The sequence below is a fragment of the Xiphias gladius genome, chromosome 8, assembly GCF_016859285.1.
Source record: "Xiphias gladius isolate SHS-SW01 ecotype Sanya breed wild chromosome 8, ASM1685928v1, whole genome shotgun sequence".
Classification (NCBI taxonomy): domain Eukaryota; kingdom Metazoa; phylum Chordata; class Actinopteri; order Istiophoriformes; family Xiphiidae; genus Xiphias; species Xiphias gladius.
This window is the reverse complement of record NC_053407.1, coordinates 20,463,174-20,481,038: the sequence shown is the minus strand read 5'-3', so window position 1 is coordinate 20,481,038 and position 17,865 is coordinate 20,463,174. Positions and strand designations below refer to the sequence as shown.

At 44.3% G+C, this 17,865-nt stretch overlaps 2 protein-coding genes across 4 annotated transcripts in view; one reads left to right on the top strand and one right to left on the bottom strand.

Moving 5' to 3' along the window:
- The first annotated feature begins 11 nt into the window (after positions 1-11).
- bncr (bouncer) lies at positions 12-1,876 on the top strand. 3 transcript variants are annotated; one of them, XM_040131959.1, is made up of 2 exons: positions 12-139; positions 939-1,876. In XM_040131959.1, the coding sequence occupies exons 1-2, from the start codon at positions 111-113 to the stop codon at positions 1,327-1,329; spliced, it is 420 nt and encodes a 139-aa protein (XP_039987893.1). In that variant the 5' UTR covers positions 12-110; the 3' UTR covers positions 1,330-1,876. The 3 variants fall into 3 exon arrangements, with proteins under 3 accessions (XP_039987893.1, XP_039987894.1, XP_039987895.1); XM_040131960.1 differs by lacking the exon at positions 12-139 and adding an exon at positions 177-500; XM_040131961.1 differs by lacking the exon at positions 12-139 and adding an exon at positions 570-832.
- Positions 1,877-2,138: 262 nt separating this feature from the next.
- Positions 2,139-17,865, bottom strand: part of reln (reelin) — a 102,519-nt gene continuing 86,792 nt past the window's right edge. Inside the window, exons 42-66 of the mRNA XM_040131962.1 lie at positions 17,604-17,709; positions 17,254-17,480; positions 16,866-17,089; positions 16,506-16,656; positions 16,118-16,376; positions 15,673-15,922; positions 15,300-15,468; positions 14,977-15,117; positions 14,430-14,607; positions 13,333-13,526; positions 12,986-13,236; positions 12,693-12,847; positions 12,359-12,573; positions 11,963-12,140; positions 11,655-11,830; positions 11,439-11,545; positions 11,086-11,328; positions 10,802-10,977; positions 10,631-10,704; positions 9,495-9,656; positions 9,162-9,319; positions 8,620-8,839; positions 8,263-8,460; positions 7,471-7,569; positions 2,139-3,613 (exon numbers count right to left, since the gene is read on the bottom strand). Coding sequence (XP_039987896.1) covers positions 3,517-3,613; positions 7,471-7,569; positions 8,263-8,460; positions 8,620-8,839; positions 9,162-9,319; positions 9,495-9,656; positions 10,631-10,704; positions 10,802-10,977; positions 11,086-11,328; positions 11,439-11,545; positions 11,655-11,830; positions 11,963-12,140; positions 12,359-12,573; positions 12,693-12,847; positions 12,986-13,236; positions 13,333-13,526; positions 14,430-14,607; positions 14,977-15,117; positions 15,300-15,468; positions 15,673-15,922; positions 16,118-16,376; positions 16,506-16,656; positions 16,866-17,089; positions 17,254-17,480; positions 17,604-17,709 — 4,408 coding nt within the window. The 3' untranslated portion in view covers positions 2,139-3,516. The remainder of the gene's footprint in view (positions 3,614-7,470; positions 7,570-8,262; positions 8,461-8,619; positions 8,840-9,161; positions 9,320-9,494; positions 9,657-10,630; positions 10,705-10,801; positions 10,978-11,085; positions 11,329-11,438; positions 11,546-11,654; positions 11,831-11,962; positions 12,141-12,358; positions 12,574-12,692; positions 12,848-12,985; positions 13,237-13,332; positions 13,527-14,429; positions 14,608-14,976; positions 15,118-15,299; positions 15,469-15,672; positions 15,923-16,117; positions 16,377-16,505; positions 16,657-16,865; positions 17,090-17,253; positions 17,481-17,603; positions 17,710-17,865) is intronic.

The following is a 17,865-nucleotide window of genomic DNA, read 5'->3' as shown; positions in this document are numbered from 1 at the left end:
CGGTGTAATTGGTCTGTATGGATGATACAAACAGGTGTGTTGGAAGGTGTGGCCTGTGCGAGAAGTGGTGAGATTCTTGAGTTCACCTGGAGAAGAGTTTTACCTGTTTGATGGGATTTAAAATATTTAAAATGTTCAGGTGAGTCAACACGGTACTACTTTTTTTTAAGATGCACACTTAAATTGTGTTTCTGCCATCACTTTCTGCCGTTACAGCCTTAAGCACTTTGACTGTGAGAATCAGTGGAAATCATTAACACTTGTGCACGGCTTAGAATTGTAACACACAGTTGTAAAACACAGTCAATTTACTCCATTATCAGTGTTTCTGCATGCATTTGGGTGCGTTATACTAAGAACATCCGTATGCACACACACAATAGAAGAAAAGCAACATTGGTTATTAATCAATTCACGGAATTTCTGCTCAGTTTCTTTGTTTGTTTTTTTTTCACTAATATTCTCAAAAGGAGAAAAACATGAAACAGAAGGATGACAAGGTATAAAAGATGACTTACTGATTTTACATGTCAATATATTAGTTGCAGAACCTATGAAAATGGTTGATTCTGGAGTAGCTTTGTCAACTCTGAGATAATCAAGTGACGTGGCTTGATGTCGGCCTGTGGATCGCAAATATTTAACATTATAAATAACGCATTTCAAAGTGGGGAAGTGGAATTTTAAAAAAATAAGCATTTAAGTATAAGGCGGGACGGGGTTTAAATGTCATCAAGTTGCATGAGGGGAAGTGCTGGAACAACTGATTTTGGCGCTTGTCCTGATACTGTTTTTTTAAATCTCTCTCACCAGTGCCCTAACTTTATGGAAGGTTAATATTAAATTGTTGATGTGCTCTTTAAGTTTTTTGTTTTATTTCATAGCTACAATATTAGGTCATGCCAGTAAAATACCAGATGCCTCTCTTCTCCCTGCAGGCTGAGCATGTTGCAGCCCCTGCACGTTTCTGTGTTGTGGTTCTCGCTTCTCCTCCCCTCGCTGCTATGCGACCACCTGCTTTGCCACTACAGCCCCATCCTGGCGAACGATGACACGTTCGAGCTCATCGTGACCGAGTGCCCCCCTGATGAGCTGTGCTTCAAGGCGGACGGTCGCTACGGCAATCACAGTGCCCTGTCGGCTAGGGGCTGCATGGCGGAGAAGGACTGCAGCCAGGTGCGCAACATCAGCCTCAAAGGGACAGTCTACATCATGACCTATGCCTGCTGCGACCGACCGTACTGTAACTCCTGCCTGCTCGTCGCAGCCAATCTCCTCTCCATCACTGTAACTCTTGTCACTGTAGCTGTGACGGCCGGCAGTTTGTGACCAAAGACCTCTGACGTGCTATGTTACGAGCCTCTTTAATCTTACATCAGGGCTGACGATGCGATTATGGGTCAAGACCAGGGCACCTGAGCAGCCTCAGCATGAAGTAATGTTGAAGGCCTGCAGAACTGTGTCATGCGTGCCCAGTATAAAGACACTGAGGTGTGCATCAAGAAGGTGATGGCAGAGATTTCAACTGTATTTTTTAACATCTTAATAACAAATGTTTTTATAATGTTTGAATGTCTATTAATAAATATTTCAAATTATTTATATACATATGTGTGTATAAAAATGTGTACATATGTATATGTGTGTTCTATGCTCTCAAATATTTTCAGGCACTTCTCTCTCTCTCTCGCACAACACACACCAGACAAGACCAGCAATTCTGTATTTTTCTTATTGTCAACCCATTCCATGAAAAGGAACCAACCCTAAAAACAAGTGTTGTCTGTGTCTCCATATCTTCATATAACTTATTCCTCTGTGTCATGGGGCTCCATTGTTGTCCAAAAACTAATAAAAAACACATCAGGTAATTCACACTGGTGCACCAAGTGACATGTTCCTGACAACGGCACTATCACTGATTTAGTCAGTCTCTCTTTCACCATCCTAGTGCTGTAAATACTCAAAAGTGTATTAATCAACAGCTGAAAATAGCCCCCAGCAGATAATTTTCATCTTTGGTAGGATTCAGTGGGCTTGGAGGATGAAGCGGACAGGGAAGGGAAGTTGGAAAATATTGAGAGGCTTGCTGACAATAAGAAAAAGAGTGTAGACAAATGCCAGGCTTATCTTTTAATAATGAAAGAGAGCAGCTGAAGCAATGTGTACAGTATGAGGTTTGGACAGTTCTTTATTTCCCTTTTATAAGGCTGCTGGGTCTCCCCATAGTGGATATACATATATATACAGGAGATTGCTATACTGGAGTTACACTGAGGGCAGAGGGTCCATATTACACAGACTTCAAAAAACAACACTAATAGAGCCTCACCTCCAGGTATCAGAAATCAGCAGAGAGAGAGAGAGAGAGAGAGAGAGAGGGAGAGAGAGAGGGAGAGAGAGAGAGAGAGAGGGCAAACAGCACAAGAGAAGAGGGAAGAGAAGGAAGAGGGGAGATGATGCAGTCCGAGAGCCTGACTCAACTGCCTAATAACTTAACACTAAAAAATAACATACAGATTTCACGCACAGTGCATCTTAAATAGGTTACGTGAAGAACCATTTACCATAAATATCTGTATTTTCGGGAACCAACATATATAAAAATGATTAAAAAAAACAAAAATCATGTATCAGTCTTTAATTTTTTTTCTTATTTTCTCCTTTTCCCCTCGTGCAAATCATTCTTTCCTTCCTTCTTGCCTTGGAGGCCGGGCTTTTTCCGCCCAGCCTGCATCCATTCCAGATAAACGAGGAAAAGAAAACAGAACCCAGCACCCCCCTCCCTTCCCCCCCTTAAAAGCATATGAATTAGTAGAAAACGAACAAACAAATGAACAGAACACCACAGTCAACTCATCACAAAAAGAACCCACAGACACACAGAACAGCAAGAACACAGTACTTTTTTTTTTCTTCTTCATCACCGTTATTCCTCTTAATGGTCAGTATCATCAATCGTGGTCTTTCTCCTGGCGTACTGGTTGGCGGCAGTGGAAAGGTCCACCCCCGACCGGCGGCTCAGTGGAACTGGGAGTCAACTGTCCAATCGGCTGGTCAGTTCAGCAGTGATATATTATCTTTCAATTTCACAGTGTGGTAGGAAAAGCAGGGTGAGGAGAGGGAGGCGGAGTGATGGGGAGGTAAGCCAGAGGGAGGGATATTGCAGGTGGGAACAGGAATCAGAGGAACCACAGCAACAATTAGAAAACAACTAGAAACCCCAACCGTCCATGGAAAAAAGTAAACAAAATGGCCACTTCACTCCTTCCTTCTGAGTTTCATTCCCGCCGACCCATGTGGTTGGGAAGGCCTTGATTGGCTGGCGTAAACTGATTAGATGGCCCATGTTTCTGGCAGAGGGTAGGTAGAGATGGTTGAGGGAAGTCTAAGGCTGACTGGAATCCACTGGTGGATGGGACTCAACAGGGCGATATGTCGTCAGGAGAAAAAGGATGTGCGTGGCGGGTCGATGTGTGATTGGCAGGTCAGAGGGCGAATCCCTTCTGGTTGGGTTCAGGCACGCAGTTGCAGTGCCCGCCTCTTGCGGCTGTAGTAGTGACGCACGCCGGTCTGTCTGGCAAAGTTCATCATGTAGTTTTGTTTACGGGTGCTGCAGGGATATAAAGACAGTGAAATAGGGAGGGAAAGAGGAGGAGTGTGAACATTAGTGACCGGGAAAAGGGCAATACAAATCCACACATTCCCATGCACTCACTCGGATCCATGCACGCAAACACACGAAGAGTTGAATGCAGCTTCCGTACTCTCTCACATCCAGGTTCATGCTGGCATTTTTAATCATGTTTCAGCCATAACCTCAAACACTCAACACCTGTATGGGTCTTATGACTCGAAGAATGGGTGGTGCTACTCTACACAACTGGATCTGTTTATGTTCTGCACAAATGAGAGGCAGCTAGACAGTGAACATGACAGTATAACTAGCTACATGTATCCAATGGCAGACCAAATGTCACAGGACAAGACATGGGACACAGAACATACTATCAACGATACTAGGGGGGAACTCTGACACTGAGTGTTTGAGGTCAGAGTTAACAGCCATCACCGGGAGAAAAGGAAAATAACTAAACCAAGGCCATAAAAGTGCAGGGTTGTGAGCAGAGAAGGGGTGGTTTTGAAACTAAGAGACACAGAAAAAAAGCTACAGAAGATTGCTCTCGCTTAGCCTGTTCATTGTCTCTTCCATCCAGCAGGGTGGTGCCAGTGAGCCAAGAGTGCAGCCAGGGCAGGCAGGGGCCTCTGCGAAGCAGGGGGAATCAGGAAGGTTGGGGTACGGGGAAGGAATGGCGTGTGTGTGTGTGTGTGTGATGGCTGTGAAGGTGGATGGGAGGGATGGCCGGTAAACTGCTTGTGCTTGGGAGTGTGTATGTGCACGCTCGTGTGTTTCTGACTTATGGTCAGAAATCAGATGGGACAGTGAGGAGGGAGCCCCTGGCTCAGAGTCATGTGTTGTTGTCGTCAGACAGACAGCCATGGGTGAAAAAGGAGTGGAGAGCTGTCGCAACAGTCGGTCCACAAAGCCATGCAAGGAGATGGATGGAGGAAGTTAGTCGGATGAAACTCTCTGGCCAAATGCGCGTTCATTTGTAATTAATGGTGCGAGATGCCCTGCATTGCAACTGCTGCTGGTATACGAATGGGAAAAAAATCCACAGTAGGATCATTGAACTGTTCATGTTGGCTTGTAAAGTAGCAGCTAGGTCAAAAACACTAGAACAGTAGCAGACGTAGTAGCCAGAACAAAACAAACACAAACAGGTATAGTGATGGATTACATCACACATATATACACAAACACAGTACCACTACCATTTGTATATGTGAATTACAGGGTTGTGTAAACTGCATATTCATAATCAAAGCCATTTAAGGAGAATCTCTTCTCATCCGGTGACATTATTTTGAACCATTTCAATGGACATGTGATGTCATTTCAAAATTGACAAATAAAAAATTTGCCACCAACTGTCCAAATTTCACTCCTCTTGTTATATTGTGATTATTGTTCTGCTTTCTGTCCTGAGAGCTCTCTCTTGTGATCTGTGTGTTGAATCATTTTATCAGCGAGCCTCCACCTGTGCACTGTGAGCAGCTGGTCTGCTTGTTGACCTGCCTGGTGCTCGAGTTAAGGCGGGGTCATGGAGATGACTGTGATGATAATGAGGAGGGGTATGTCAGTGAAATTGAGGGAGGGTGTGCGCTGTGTAACAGGGAGAAGAAAGGGTTGGGAGGAGGGTGAGGGAGGGGGCTGCATTCGGGAAGAGTCGGATAACTTACCTCACACTACAGCCATGCCAGAGGGAGCAGAATACAGAAGAGAGCAGAGGTTAGAGCGCGAGAGGGGAGAGGCAGGAGGAGGGGACTGCTGTCTCGCAGAAAGGTCTGGGGGGGTAGGAGCCCCGGCCTGGGGAGGCAGGGGCCCAAAGAGGGGAGAAGGGGGGAGAGAGGAGAGGTAGAAAGATAGTCAGAGGTTCCAAGAAGACGTGAAAGTTAGTGGGAAGAAAGAGACAATGAAGAAAAGAGGGAATATGGAGAGAAGAGTAGTTGGCGGAGATTGAGTGATAGACAGCAAAGAAATGTAGCAAAGATGAAGGGAAGGTGAGAAAAAAGCACAGGTAGAGAAGACAGAGAGCAAGATAAACAGTAATCCATCAGTTGTATGCCAGAATGGGAAAAGAAAAAGAGAAAGAGGGAAAGAGATTTGAGGAAGGAAAGACGGAAGGAAGGAAGAAAGTAAGGAAAAGGTGGAGAAGGCGGAGGAGGAGGAGGAGGAGGAGGAGGATGATGTAAGGTAGGATACAATGTGGCACAAGCAGAGGAGTGAGCATAACCATGATCAAATACATCAGTGACATTAAGCAGCAGGGAGGAAAGGCGTGTGGAGCAACGGAAAAGATTGAGCAGGTGTAGGAGTGAGAGGAAGAATGTGTGAAGGAGCGGAGGAGTGGTGAACAGAGAGAAATAAACAACAGAGCAAAGTGTGAGGATCACGGTTACTCTTTTCAGCAGACACTGTCGAAAACCGTGCAAGTGCGAGGGAGGGAGTAGGACAGGTCACGGCCACGTAGACCAGGGACAGCTCAGGTTAGGCACAAGTGTATGTTTAAGTGTGCTTGTGTGTGTGTGTGTGTGTGTGTGTGGAACTGTACATGAAATATCAGAGCGTCTTGCATGACTGTTGTATGCAGCATTTGAAATGCATTGGGTACACATCTAAATGAACAATCAACACCCACGTCAGAGGGAACATTGCTCTGATACCCACAGCAACATGCAGACAATGCATTCAAATGCTTGATGATATTGCCATGTTAAGAGTATGCTAGCTGAGTATAGACCATCTTCATGATATCTTCAGTGCCCTGCAGAATCTCCAGTTTTGCCTTTTTTAAGCTCTATTTGAAAGCTGCAACTGACTTCCACTTGGAGAAAAATGTTTACTGATGCAGGTTACAGACTAAAATGAAAAACATAAATGTAAAAAGGGGGGGAAAGAAAGAGAGGAACAATCAATGAATCAGCGCATGGTGTTTGCAAGTTCTATCAAATCAAATGTAAGACTTTGTAAGAACATGTTTATTCCCTGTAGAAAGAAATGTCGGACAACTTTTGCATGAAATGGATGTGAAAAAACACAAAACAAACATATACCAGTCAAGACTGTGGGCCTGTCTGACAACGTGGACTCCAAAGTAATACAAAGACACACTGTCAGAGATGTGAAGCCACCTTCAGTGTTCTGTATTGTATATGATTTTGGTTCAGTGCTCTCTGCCATGCCTTTTAATGGCCATAAGGGCCACTAGCAGATGGACTAGTAAACGGATGAAAATGGATATGTGAATGGGTGCTTCACATCTAATGAGTGCTTCAGTGCAAAAACGAATGGACTATCTAACAAATGGACTCCAACATTTTGAAGAATGTTGGAGTTTCTGACTTCAGTTGCTTGATTGAACTATATCTAAGAAATGTATGAGGTTATTAGTATGATATGCTTTCAAGACATTTCAGTGGAAAAAATACATCAGTTCTTGACAAAGTGTTTATCAGGGAGATGCATGGCTTCTACAAGACACTGAAAATATGATGATTACACAGCAGGAGTTGATCTGTCGTACACAGAACAGCCGTCCACAAACAGAACCCTTCACAGCAAAGCACACCGCAGTAATTTTTCTACTCTGCTTGTCTGACATCAGAAGCCGTGATGAGCATTTATAACAAGTGAATGCTGAGAGGTTTTCTTGTAGGTGGTAAGCAGAACACACGTTAATGTGTTTATAGCATTTTTATGCCTAAACTGTATCTCTGTGTTCGTGTGGAGTAGAGGGGATCGTCTTTATGGGTGAGGCTGAGGCAGAGGTAGAGACAGGGGCATATTGGGACTCTGTTGGGGGCCAGTCTGGGTGGCGAGGGGCTGGCTGGGAATTGGGTACTCACAGAACTACTTCCACATGGTCCAGTGCCCACTGGTCACGTCCTGCACCGTCGTGGCGTGGCTGCCACCATCGCAGCATCACCCCTTTAACCCTCGCCTCTCTGGAGAGACCATGGAAACATTGTAGGGTCACCAAAGGTCAACAAATACATTAAAGGTTACACTGCTGTAGCTTAAGCCTAATGAGGTTTATCACACTGGTTTAAACAGTACTACTTTCTAACAAGGCAGCCTTTATAAAAGTTGTAACTCAAGGCTTTGTTGATGTTTAATAAATCATTTGGTAAAGCATTATGGATCAATTATGAGCCATAAATAAGAGCAACTTTTGGTTTACCAGGTTGTAAAACATTTCTCTGGCTGCTGTTTATCCCCCTTCCAGGGAGGACACTGGCTATGTTATTTTAACTAGCTTGATTGTTGGATGGATTGTTTGACAACTAACATTTTTTTGGGGAAAAAAAAAAAATCAGAAAATAAATTACTGATAGCTAATCAATGTTTACAAATGCAGACTTGTAAGAAACTTAAATGATTATTTTTTTATTAGCTATGTATAATACAGATGATTTGCTAATGTTAGCTACTATAGAAGTTTATTAGATAGAGAGAAATCCATTACCCTTTATTAATGATTTAACTAACATTTATACAGTATTAGTAAAGTATTTACTGACATGTATTAAGCTGTAAGTTACAATTTAAAAGCCTTACTAAAAGGTGCCTAAGAAGATTGTACCATTTAAACTGAGTGTCTATCTGCATGTCTCTGGATGTCTCTATGCCTCACTCACAGTGGAATGTTGTAGGAGACTCTCTGGGCCTTTATGAAGTCTTTGGGCTGGTGCTGAGCAATTACATGCCAGCTGACTCCATTGTTGACGCTGTACTGCAGCAGCACCGCTCTGTCTACTGTATCAGCCTGGTCCAGAGCTATGTTACAGCTGTCTGTCTGTGCCACACTGCCAATCTGCAGCACAAACATGATCTTACTGCAGGGGAGAAAGAGAAGGAAAGAGGAAGAACAGGAGAAGTTAAAGAAATAAAATATTAAAGACTAATAATATAGATCATTTGTCATAACCATGAGGTAGGTAGGTGTACATTTACAGAATTAGTTTATGTACAATATGTTTTGGTAGTACCTGTACCTGGCTCTGGTGAGGTCCAGCGGTTTAGTAACTGCCTGCCTCATCTTACAGCCATTGAAGTAGAGTGAGTCTCCATGGGCATGAGGTGACAGCTGCCCACAACCACTGCCTACTCCACCACCCTGGATCAGCTGCCAGCTCTCCTGAGACACACTGCCAGACTCAAAGTTGTCCTTGATGGAGCTGGGCAGGTCACTGCCGGAGAGGGAGCAGTCATCACCTGTTCAGGTGAGAGGATGCAGAGGGCAGGTGATGAAACTGGGAGAATCGAGATGACACTCTTTGGAAAATAAGAGCATAAATACTGCAAAACCATTTGTGATGGACATAAGTATTCAAGGAGTTACATCAGTAGAGCTGTCTCATTCAGATGGGAACATTTTGTTCAGTGTTGTGTTAAATGTTTACTTTTCACTTTGTTCACTGCATCATTTTACTACTGAAAAAGACCTCCATCTAACAGATCTTTGCTGAATAGTATGAAAGATAAAGAAAAGGTGTCTCTTTAGCAGTTTGAATGTAATATGCTGTTTGTGGCCCACCATGGTGTCCCTCATCACAGATGCAGACCACTCCACTAGTACAGTAGCCGTGGCCGCTGCAGAGCCCCGGACAGGCCTCTCCAATGTAAACATGGTCCACTCCCCAGCTCTGTCGCTCTCCTATTCCCTCCTTTTGAATCCAGCGGAACTGGGTAGCCCTTTAAACATACAACAAATCATAAAAGGCCTACAACACTGCAACATAAACTTAACTGTTGCCCACTACTTTTGCACATGTGCGTAAAAATGACTTGAGACAAAACAAAAATGAGACCAGAGTGAGACTGATATGTTCCACTGCTAACCAAGGAAATAAAATGTGTCTGCCCCTACCCTGAGGAGACATGGTCTGGCAGCTGGACTGTGACCCTTGTCCATGCTGAGCTGTTTACTGGACTGTAGATTGTGGACTCGTGGAACTGGAAGGGAGAGCAGCCCACGTTGTTGACCGAAGAGGGGAGGCACTCTGACTGTACTAGCTGCCACGAGTCAGACCTAATGGGACAGAATGAGAGCTGAAAACAGTCCATGTAAAATGCATCCTATGAACACAATAAACATATCAAGTAATTGTGAACAGGTAGTATCCCTAAAATGGTAATGATCTTTAAATGGTGGACGCAAAGTGAAGCCATTGCTGTTTGTTTCTGATATGTAACGCTGAGTAGGACACGTCATGGCACCACCTGCTCTGATTGGTTGTCAGGTCAGCTACATGTATAGTTCTACGATCCCAGACTGTTGGTTACAAAGACAACATGCATTCATTTATGGGTATTTCCATCAGGGCTGTAAAAATCTTTATGCATTAGCTACAATTTGGCTGTTAAATGTTGGTATAGCAAAGGAAGACCATCAAATAACAAGATGGGCCCTGACGTGCTCAGTATATTGCAAGTACTTGTTTTATAACTGTGTGAAAGTGTTTCCTATAACTTGCATTAACTGATTTGTTGGCCACTTGGAGGCAGTGAAAACAAGCTGTGAACACAATAATGACATGTGATGACTAACTTGTTAGCAAGCAGTTTCCTAATTACACATCAAGCAGATACAGAGCTTCATTAGCATTCATCTGGAGCTGTGTTTCTGGCCACCTGGTGAAAGTAAGTTCAATATTTACCCTTCTTTTAGCTCTGTTTTAAGTCTCCACTAGGCACATATGTTGGTCTTTAGCCGCTGAATGCCCCATTATGTTCACTAGTGAGTCACATACTTTTTCTGTCTTCTGTTTGGTGCTTGACAGGCAATGTACAGTGGGTTTAAACTCTGTTATCACTGAAAACATCTGCCCATTGCACCCTAAAACAACCCTCTGGCAGTGGTGAGAGTGACCCAAAACCACCTAAAGACACTAGAAAGCCTCTAGAGCTGGGAGGAACTGCGGAGTCGGGTGACTCTGTGAGTTTATTGCCATGACTGACCCCTTTCACATGTTTAAAATATCTTATTAGGGCTTTTTTTCTTACCTTGCATCCTTCCTGTACTGCAGCAGGACAGAATGATGGTCTTCACAGGTGTCTGCCTCGCATCCAACAACAATCTGCAGCAAGGAGAGAGGTGTTAAGACCTGAAGCCAGAGTGTAAAAGACAAATGACAGTTGTTAACTAAGCTATGTGGCTCTCTGACAGTACTGTACCTTGAATTGAAGAATATAGCCAGGCTGCACTATGAGTTCTCGAGTGGCCAGGATGTTGTGTGTCCTGTCTTGATTCTTGTTTGGCCAGTACAAGTGGAATGAGGGGTTTCCACAGAAGCCAGCTGTGCGTACAGCATTAGGGTAGAAACTCCAGCTTTCCTCATGAGAGGCACCCTCTGGTGAAAGGCAAAGAAACACACCAGAAGAGTAGGAAGGGTCAGCGTGATTTCCAGAATATTCGTTTACTTGGCAGGTTCTGATTAAATCGACATACACAAACTCACCATCATCAAAGGTGTCGAGCAGGGTGGATGGGTTGATGTCTGACCCCCCCACCAAGATGTTATCTATAGCCCACTGGGCTCTTTCCAGGCTGGGGCTGGCCAGGCCAGAGGAAATGGTAAATGGTTGCCACCAGCGCAGGCGAGTAGCATTGGTCAGAGCTCCCTCTGGGAGGACAATATAGTCTCTCCTCACTGACACATACTTTAGATAGTCCATCTCATGCAGCAGCGTCCAAGACACACCTGAGGAACCAATATTGACAGAATGAGAAAGTGAAAGAAAAAAGAAAAACGCAAGTCGATGAAAAAGGAAAAACACCCAGTGCGAAGTAGCCTGCATGTTTTTAGTCCACCTCCGTCAGTAGAGTAATCCAGCAGCACTCCTTCTTTACGACACGTTGGACGATGGCACATGGTCATGTTATCTTCACTTCCAATCCTGGCCCAGTACTCGACAAACCTATACCAAAAACACGTAGTTTATAATGCACTCCAGGTAGCACAATGTTTAAAGATAGGTAGAAAATATCTCAGTGTCTAGCAACGTCCGACAGAGGTTGAGTACTGACTTGGCTCCTCGGAGGTCCAGATCAGCAGTGACAGCCTGTCTGGCATCAGCCCCTCCAAAGTACAGGGCAGTCCCCTCTACCAACACACCACAGTCGGTACAGGGCCTACCGCCCTCCAGCACCTGCCACTGTGGTCCTGCTGCCCCTTCCCAGTCAAAACGTTCCTTAAGAGATGCCTACAGAAAAAAGACACAGAATCTGAATCATGGATCACCTCAAACGGATAAATTCTAATCATCATATTTTTTTCTCATCTGTTTTTGACATTAGAATATATATAACAACTGATTAAGAGCCAGATCATCTACCTTAAGAGCGGTGCTGGCGTAGCAGTTTGGTCCTGTGAAGCCCGGGTCACAGAGACAGCGCTGATCCAGACAGTCCCCATGTCCCCCACAGTGGCTGTCGCAGGCTGGCCCGATGTAAAAATTCTCCAGACCCCACTGGATGTCTGAGTGCTGCTGGTAAAATCGGAACCGGACCGCACTGAGGAACAGACAGGATAGGTTAGTCCAACAACATGTATACCATTGTGATGATTTATATGACAATGACAGTGGTTTTAGTAATATATATATGATGACAATAATTTGATCTATCAATAATTTAAGTCAAGCATGCAATGGTGGTACCATTAAATATGAAGCAGGACTCTATGTTTCGTCAAAAGCATGTGGAGGTAGATATAAGGTACAGTGACTCACGTGTCAGCAAGACTGTCGGGCAGAGGATAGACTGCTCTCTTCCAGCCTTCAGCAGGGAAGAAGACTGACGGCTGTGAGACCTGACCTCCACAGCGGGGGTCAGCGGGCAGGCACTGGGGCACCAGGTACTTCCAGGTCACTCCGAAATCAACTGAATACTGGACATGAACTTGCCGGTCTGCATGACGCTCTGGCACACTGCAGCCTACTGCAATCTAAATCATCACCCAGACATTAATGACATACGGTTATTTTTAACCATAGCACATTTATAGCAATGGACTTGTTACATGAAAGTATGTTGCCTATGTGTCGGTTTAGGCTCATTATCTACCTTGAACTGCATGACCCAGCCCTTGTCAGGAATAATATCATGTGTGACAGCATACACCTCTCTCCCATCAGCATTTCCGCACACCATCACCCCATCAGGAGAGCTGCAGAAACGCTGCACTGAGCAGTCCTCTGAAAACAACCAGTGATCGCTCACTGAGAATGAAGAAAGAGAGACATGGAAAGAGAGAAGCAATGATTAGAAACTTATAAAGCCAAGAAGTTCTGATTAGCATTAAAAACAGTTGTTTAATTGTGGCATTGATTTAGATTTCTAGTCCAATTTTGCTGTACCAATGGGTGTTTCCTCCTGCTCGCTCAGTTGATCTATCCTCCCTGAGGTCCCATCAGCAGGAGCTCTCTCATGGTTGGGCAGTGCCACCCCTCCAAATGTGTCCGAGATCTGTGCTCGTGGGTCTGAGCCTGCGATGAGGACGTTATCCAGAGCCCAATCGCTGTGGTCTGCTCCCTCATGCTGTGGCTGCCACCAGCGCACACGCACTCCCTCCTGCCGGGCAGTAGGGGGCAGCAGCACATTCACAAACCTGAACAGGTGAGAAAGTAACAGGATGTTCTGGGTCACTGTTCACTCAGTTTTATGAAAGTAGTTATGTCCATGTGTGGCAGGTGAAAAAACTCACCCGGGCTTGGTGTAAAGATCATAGAAGATCTCTGTCAGTAGGTGCCAGCTGATTCCCCCGTTCAAACTATACTCCAGAAGCACGCCCTGGTTACGGTTGCTAGGTGGGATCATGCAGCCATACATAAAGTAGAACTGAATGAACTCAGCACTGGTCAGGTTCAGGTCCACTGTCACCAGCTGACGGCTACAACTCTGTGCACACACACATTAAGAAATGCAGTCTGAGTCAATAAGGGGCTCAGCTACTATAGGCCTCTCTCTTTCACTTTCTCTATTTATCATCCCTCTCAAAATAAATCCAAAAGTCTCAAACATGATTTCTTACGTTCTTTATATTACAAAGAACATTTCCAGAACATAACCAGAATAATAAAACTGACATAAGTATAAATATACTGGGAAAAGTTTGAACTTAAGCCAGACTAGTAATTTATCTTGATACAGCCTATTGCTATACCTCAATTACCAGACTTAAGAAGCTTCTCTGTCTCTCCACATTAAGATCAGCCTGTCAATAGGTATCAATTTGAAATACTACCCTATAGTAAGTGCCTCCGGAAAATTTAAGCTGCACATAAAGGCTGACAGCTGCTTACTTTGTGGTCTTTTATTCATCAGGCACTTGAAGCAACATCTTTCAGATGCTGTTAGATGTCTACCTTGTTTATCTCTGTATCATCTGTTTGCCCCATTAAATCAGCAATGGTCAGTGCTTTTGCAGTCTTTATTGCAGAAGTATATTTTTCACTCCCTACCTAGAATGAGCGTAAGGCGGGTTAAAGCACAGCTCATGTTCAAATGAAGATATCATGAGCCACCGGAGAACAAAATGACCAGAGAATTAAAAAAAGCAGAAATTGTGAGGGGAAATTTAGATTGAGCATTTTAATCTGTACAAACCAGTACATATAGTACATGCCCCAGGGGGTGTTTGTAAACTCTGTTTCAAAATATGACTGCTAGTAAATGGCATTTCATTCCATTTATGCTCTACTAAATCCCTGAATATGACGATTCATAGTACAGAATTTTCTAAAAAAGAAAAAAGGAACGAGGGTAAAAATAAAAAACAATCAAACAGTTAGATGGACTTACACCACTGAAGTGCAGAGCGGCTCCAGAGGCCACAGCTCCACACACCGTGCTGAGTTTTCCACCAGTTAGTATGTGCCAGTGGCTGAGTGAGGGAGCTCGACTGAAGCTGTCCTTCAGCTGGGAGGGCAAAGGAACAACAGGCTCGTCACAGTACTCTCCACCCCACTCCGGGTCACACCTGGGGAGGTTGGTAGAGTCAGATGCAAATAATCATATTCAGAGAAAAAAATGGCAATCAAGTTATAGTTAGTTAGCTGGTTTATTGACTGTAATTTTGCAATACAAACATAAATAGCTTTACATGATCAAAGAAAAACATTAGGTCCAAACAGTACATTACAATAAAAACATTCAGTCAGGACACAAATAGTATTAACAAAACAACATGGTCACATACAAGACTATACAAAGCTGTTTTGATACAAAACTTTCAATTCCGCTTTTACGCCTCAGCGCTCATTCCTAGCAGCTGACTTTGAAATGGATACTTTACGACATTAACAGTAAAAACCTTGGTGTAAGCATGCACAAGGTTGCTGCGACTTACACACAGGAGCTCTGTTGGCAGCGGCCGTGTCCAGAGCACATATCTGGGCAGCCGTCTCCGATGTAGAGATTATCCAGAGCCCAGGTTTGCTGCTTGTCAAAGGGAGCCTGCTGGAACCAACGGAACCTTGTGGCTGGCGACCTAAGTACATAAAGTAAAGTCACAGATACATGACACAGAGCAAGTTAAAATAAATTATAAACCAAATTCCTAAACTGTAAACCTGATTTTTTTCAAAATTGGAATATACTGTAGAATCAGGATATATTATAAGCTACACAAGTTTGTCCATGTGTCTGAGTAAAGTACAGGGCAGTGCTGACCTGACATATGATGGGATAGGCAAGGTGACACGTCCCCACTTGTTGTACGTGTCAGAAACCAGCAGCCTCTGCAGGGTGTAGGAAGAGCAGTCAGGGCTTGTGGGCAGACAGTCTCTGACCACAGGCTGCCAGGTCAGACCCAGATCCAGAGAATACTCCAACTCCACAGCTGCATAGAAAGAAGAGAAACACAAATTATTAAAAATATGCATATTCATGAATCTAAAAACAAACACAAATAGCTTGACAAATAAAGCCTAAATATAGAATGCGGGGACTTCTTTCATGTCAATATAATTATTAAATTTTAGATGGCTATTCACTTTTTCATGCAGACAATAACTACGCCTTATTCAGACTTCTTATTGCTTACAGTAGCAGGAGTTGGTGACAGAGCAGGAAGCAGAAAAGTCAAACTGGATAAAGGCATCTTGGCCCAAGCTGATGTCAGTGGTAACAGCATAGCGAGTGTTGGACTTCTCTATGAATGCGAAAGCAGGTCCATCAGAGCCACAGACAGGCATTCGGGTTCCTCCAGGGTGAAGGAGCCATGAGCGACCATCGATTGAGGAGAAATCATCTTCCAGAGGTCCCCAGCCACTGGCACTGCCACCTACCACCACCTAGGGAATAAAAGATAAATTGCATAGATTATGCAAAGAAAGCAGAGAAAGCAGAAACTAAATTCGCATGGGATTTGTCAGAGGAATGAAAGAATGTTTGCATGGATGACAGCCAAGATGTTTCAGTGCTTAAACAAAAATGGCTGAAAGCCTTATGGACTGATGGATGGTTGAATGGATCCTCAATTACTGTACCTGGTCAATGACCCATGGGCTGTAAAAGTGTCCGTTCTCAGAGGGCTGCCACCACCGGAGGCGGGTGGAAGGTGTGCGGGCACGCAGGGGGATCTCCAGGGCCACCAGTCGAGCCTGATTACTGCTGTTGCTGAAGAGAAATTCCTGGAGGAGTCCCCAGGTAAGACCTCCGTCCACAGAGAACTGCAGCAAAACCGGCTGGGAGCGAGGGTCCGGAGCTGCCTTACCACAGCCAAGACGGAGGAAGAACTGAACAAACCTACAGAGTACGTCCATTAACAAATTAGATTACTACTGAAAACTGTAAATTCAACAACAAGTTCAATGGTGTATTCATGTGAAGTTGGTATGTGATTTTCTTTGTTTGTTTGTATGGCAGTAACTATACCTGGCATTTGACAGGTCCATGTCATTGGTGACCAACATGCGCAGGCCGTCCTCGCTGAAGAACAGGTGGTTCCCACTTGACATGATACCACACTTCCTGGATGGTTTACCACCGCTAAGTAGTCTAAAACGCTCAGCATCCACAGCTCCCCCTTGAGACACAAGTGCGTACACAAACACACACAAAGAAAGCAACGTGATCATTCTCCATATATCACCACAGAATAGGATTTCCAATAACTCTGACTGATCAATAAATACTACAGATTGAATAATCACCCATATGCCCTAATACATATAGATTTTCAATAAAATGCCTACTTCCTGATGGCTTCTTGTGTGCATCTGCATGTTGGTGTACCTTCAAAGTCCTCCTTGAGGAAGTCAGGGTTGGGGGTGTCAGACACAGAACAGTCAGGTCCAGACGAGCCGGGATCACACACACAGTGGGTGCCACCGACACAAGCCCCGTGGCCATTGCACATGTCCTGACACTGTGGGCCTATGTAGACGTTGTCTAGTGCCCATGTTGGAGGAGCAGAACCAGTTGAGAAGAAACCCTGGTACCAACGGAACCTTACGGACCTGTACGGAGGATAAAATGCAAGGATTAAAGAGGGAGAGACAGGCGGAAATTAATCGATATTATCTTGTATATAAAGATATTTAAAGGATTGGAAAAAGTTTCCCCAAAAGTTTTTCCTTGTTTATTTTGCTCATCTGCTGCACAGGATGTATCCAGTCCTTACCCACAGAGACGAAGCTTGCCAAAGTGAATGACCTCCCTCCGCCAGCCCTGAGTTGTACCAGGGAAATAGATGCTTGCAGGGTGGAGCTCTGTGGAGCACAGTGAAGAGGGCTGGGGCCCACCAGCACACAGGGGTAGCAGAAGGTGCCACGTGGCACCAAAGTCCCGTGAGAACTCAAGACGCACCGGGTGGGCAGAGGAGCTCTCAGCTGTGCAGCCCACATTAATCTGGAGAGACATAAAAGTACACAACATTAACAAAGGTGATGAAACATGATTTCTGTCTTGAATGTAAGTGAGCCTTTTGATTGTTGCTTTGGAAAAGAATTCATCAAGGCTGTGTCTTTGTACCTCAAACTGGATGATAGTGTTCTCATTTACGTCAATGTCCCTGGTGGTAACAGAATGCTCTCCAAGCTCGCTGGAGACAAACACCATGGCTGACTCATCCTCCTCCCTGCACCAGTCACACACAAACGCACAAAGACACACACACACACACACACACACACACACACACACACACACACACACACACACACACACACACACACACACAAATACACAAAGATTAGGGTAAAAACATAATTTTGCAAGTTTTATCATTGTTGGA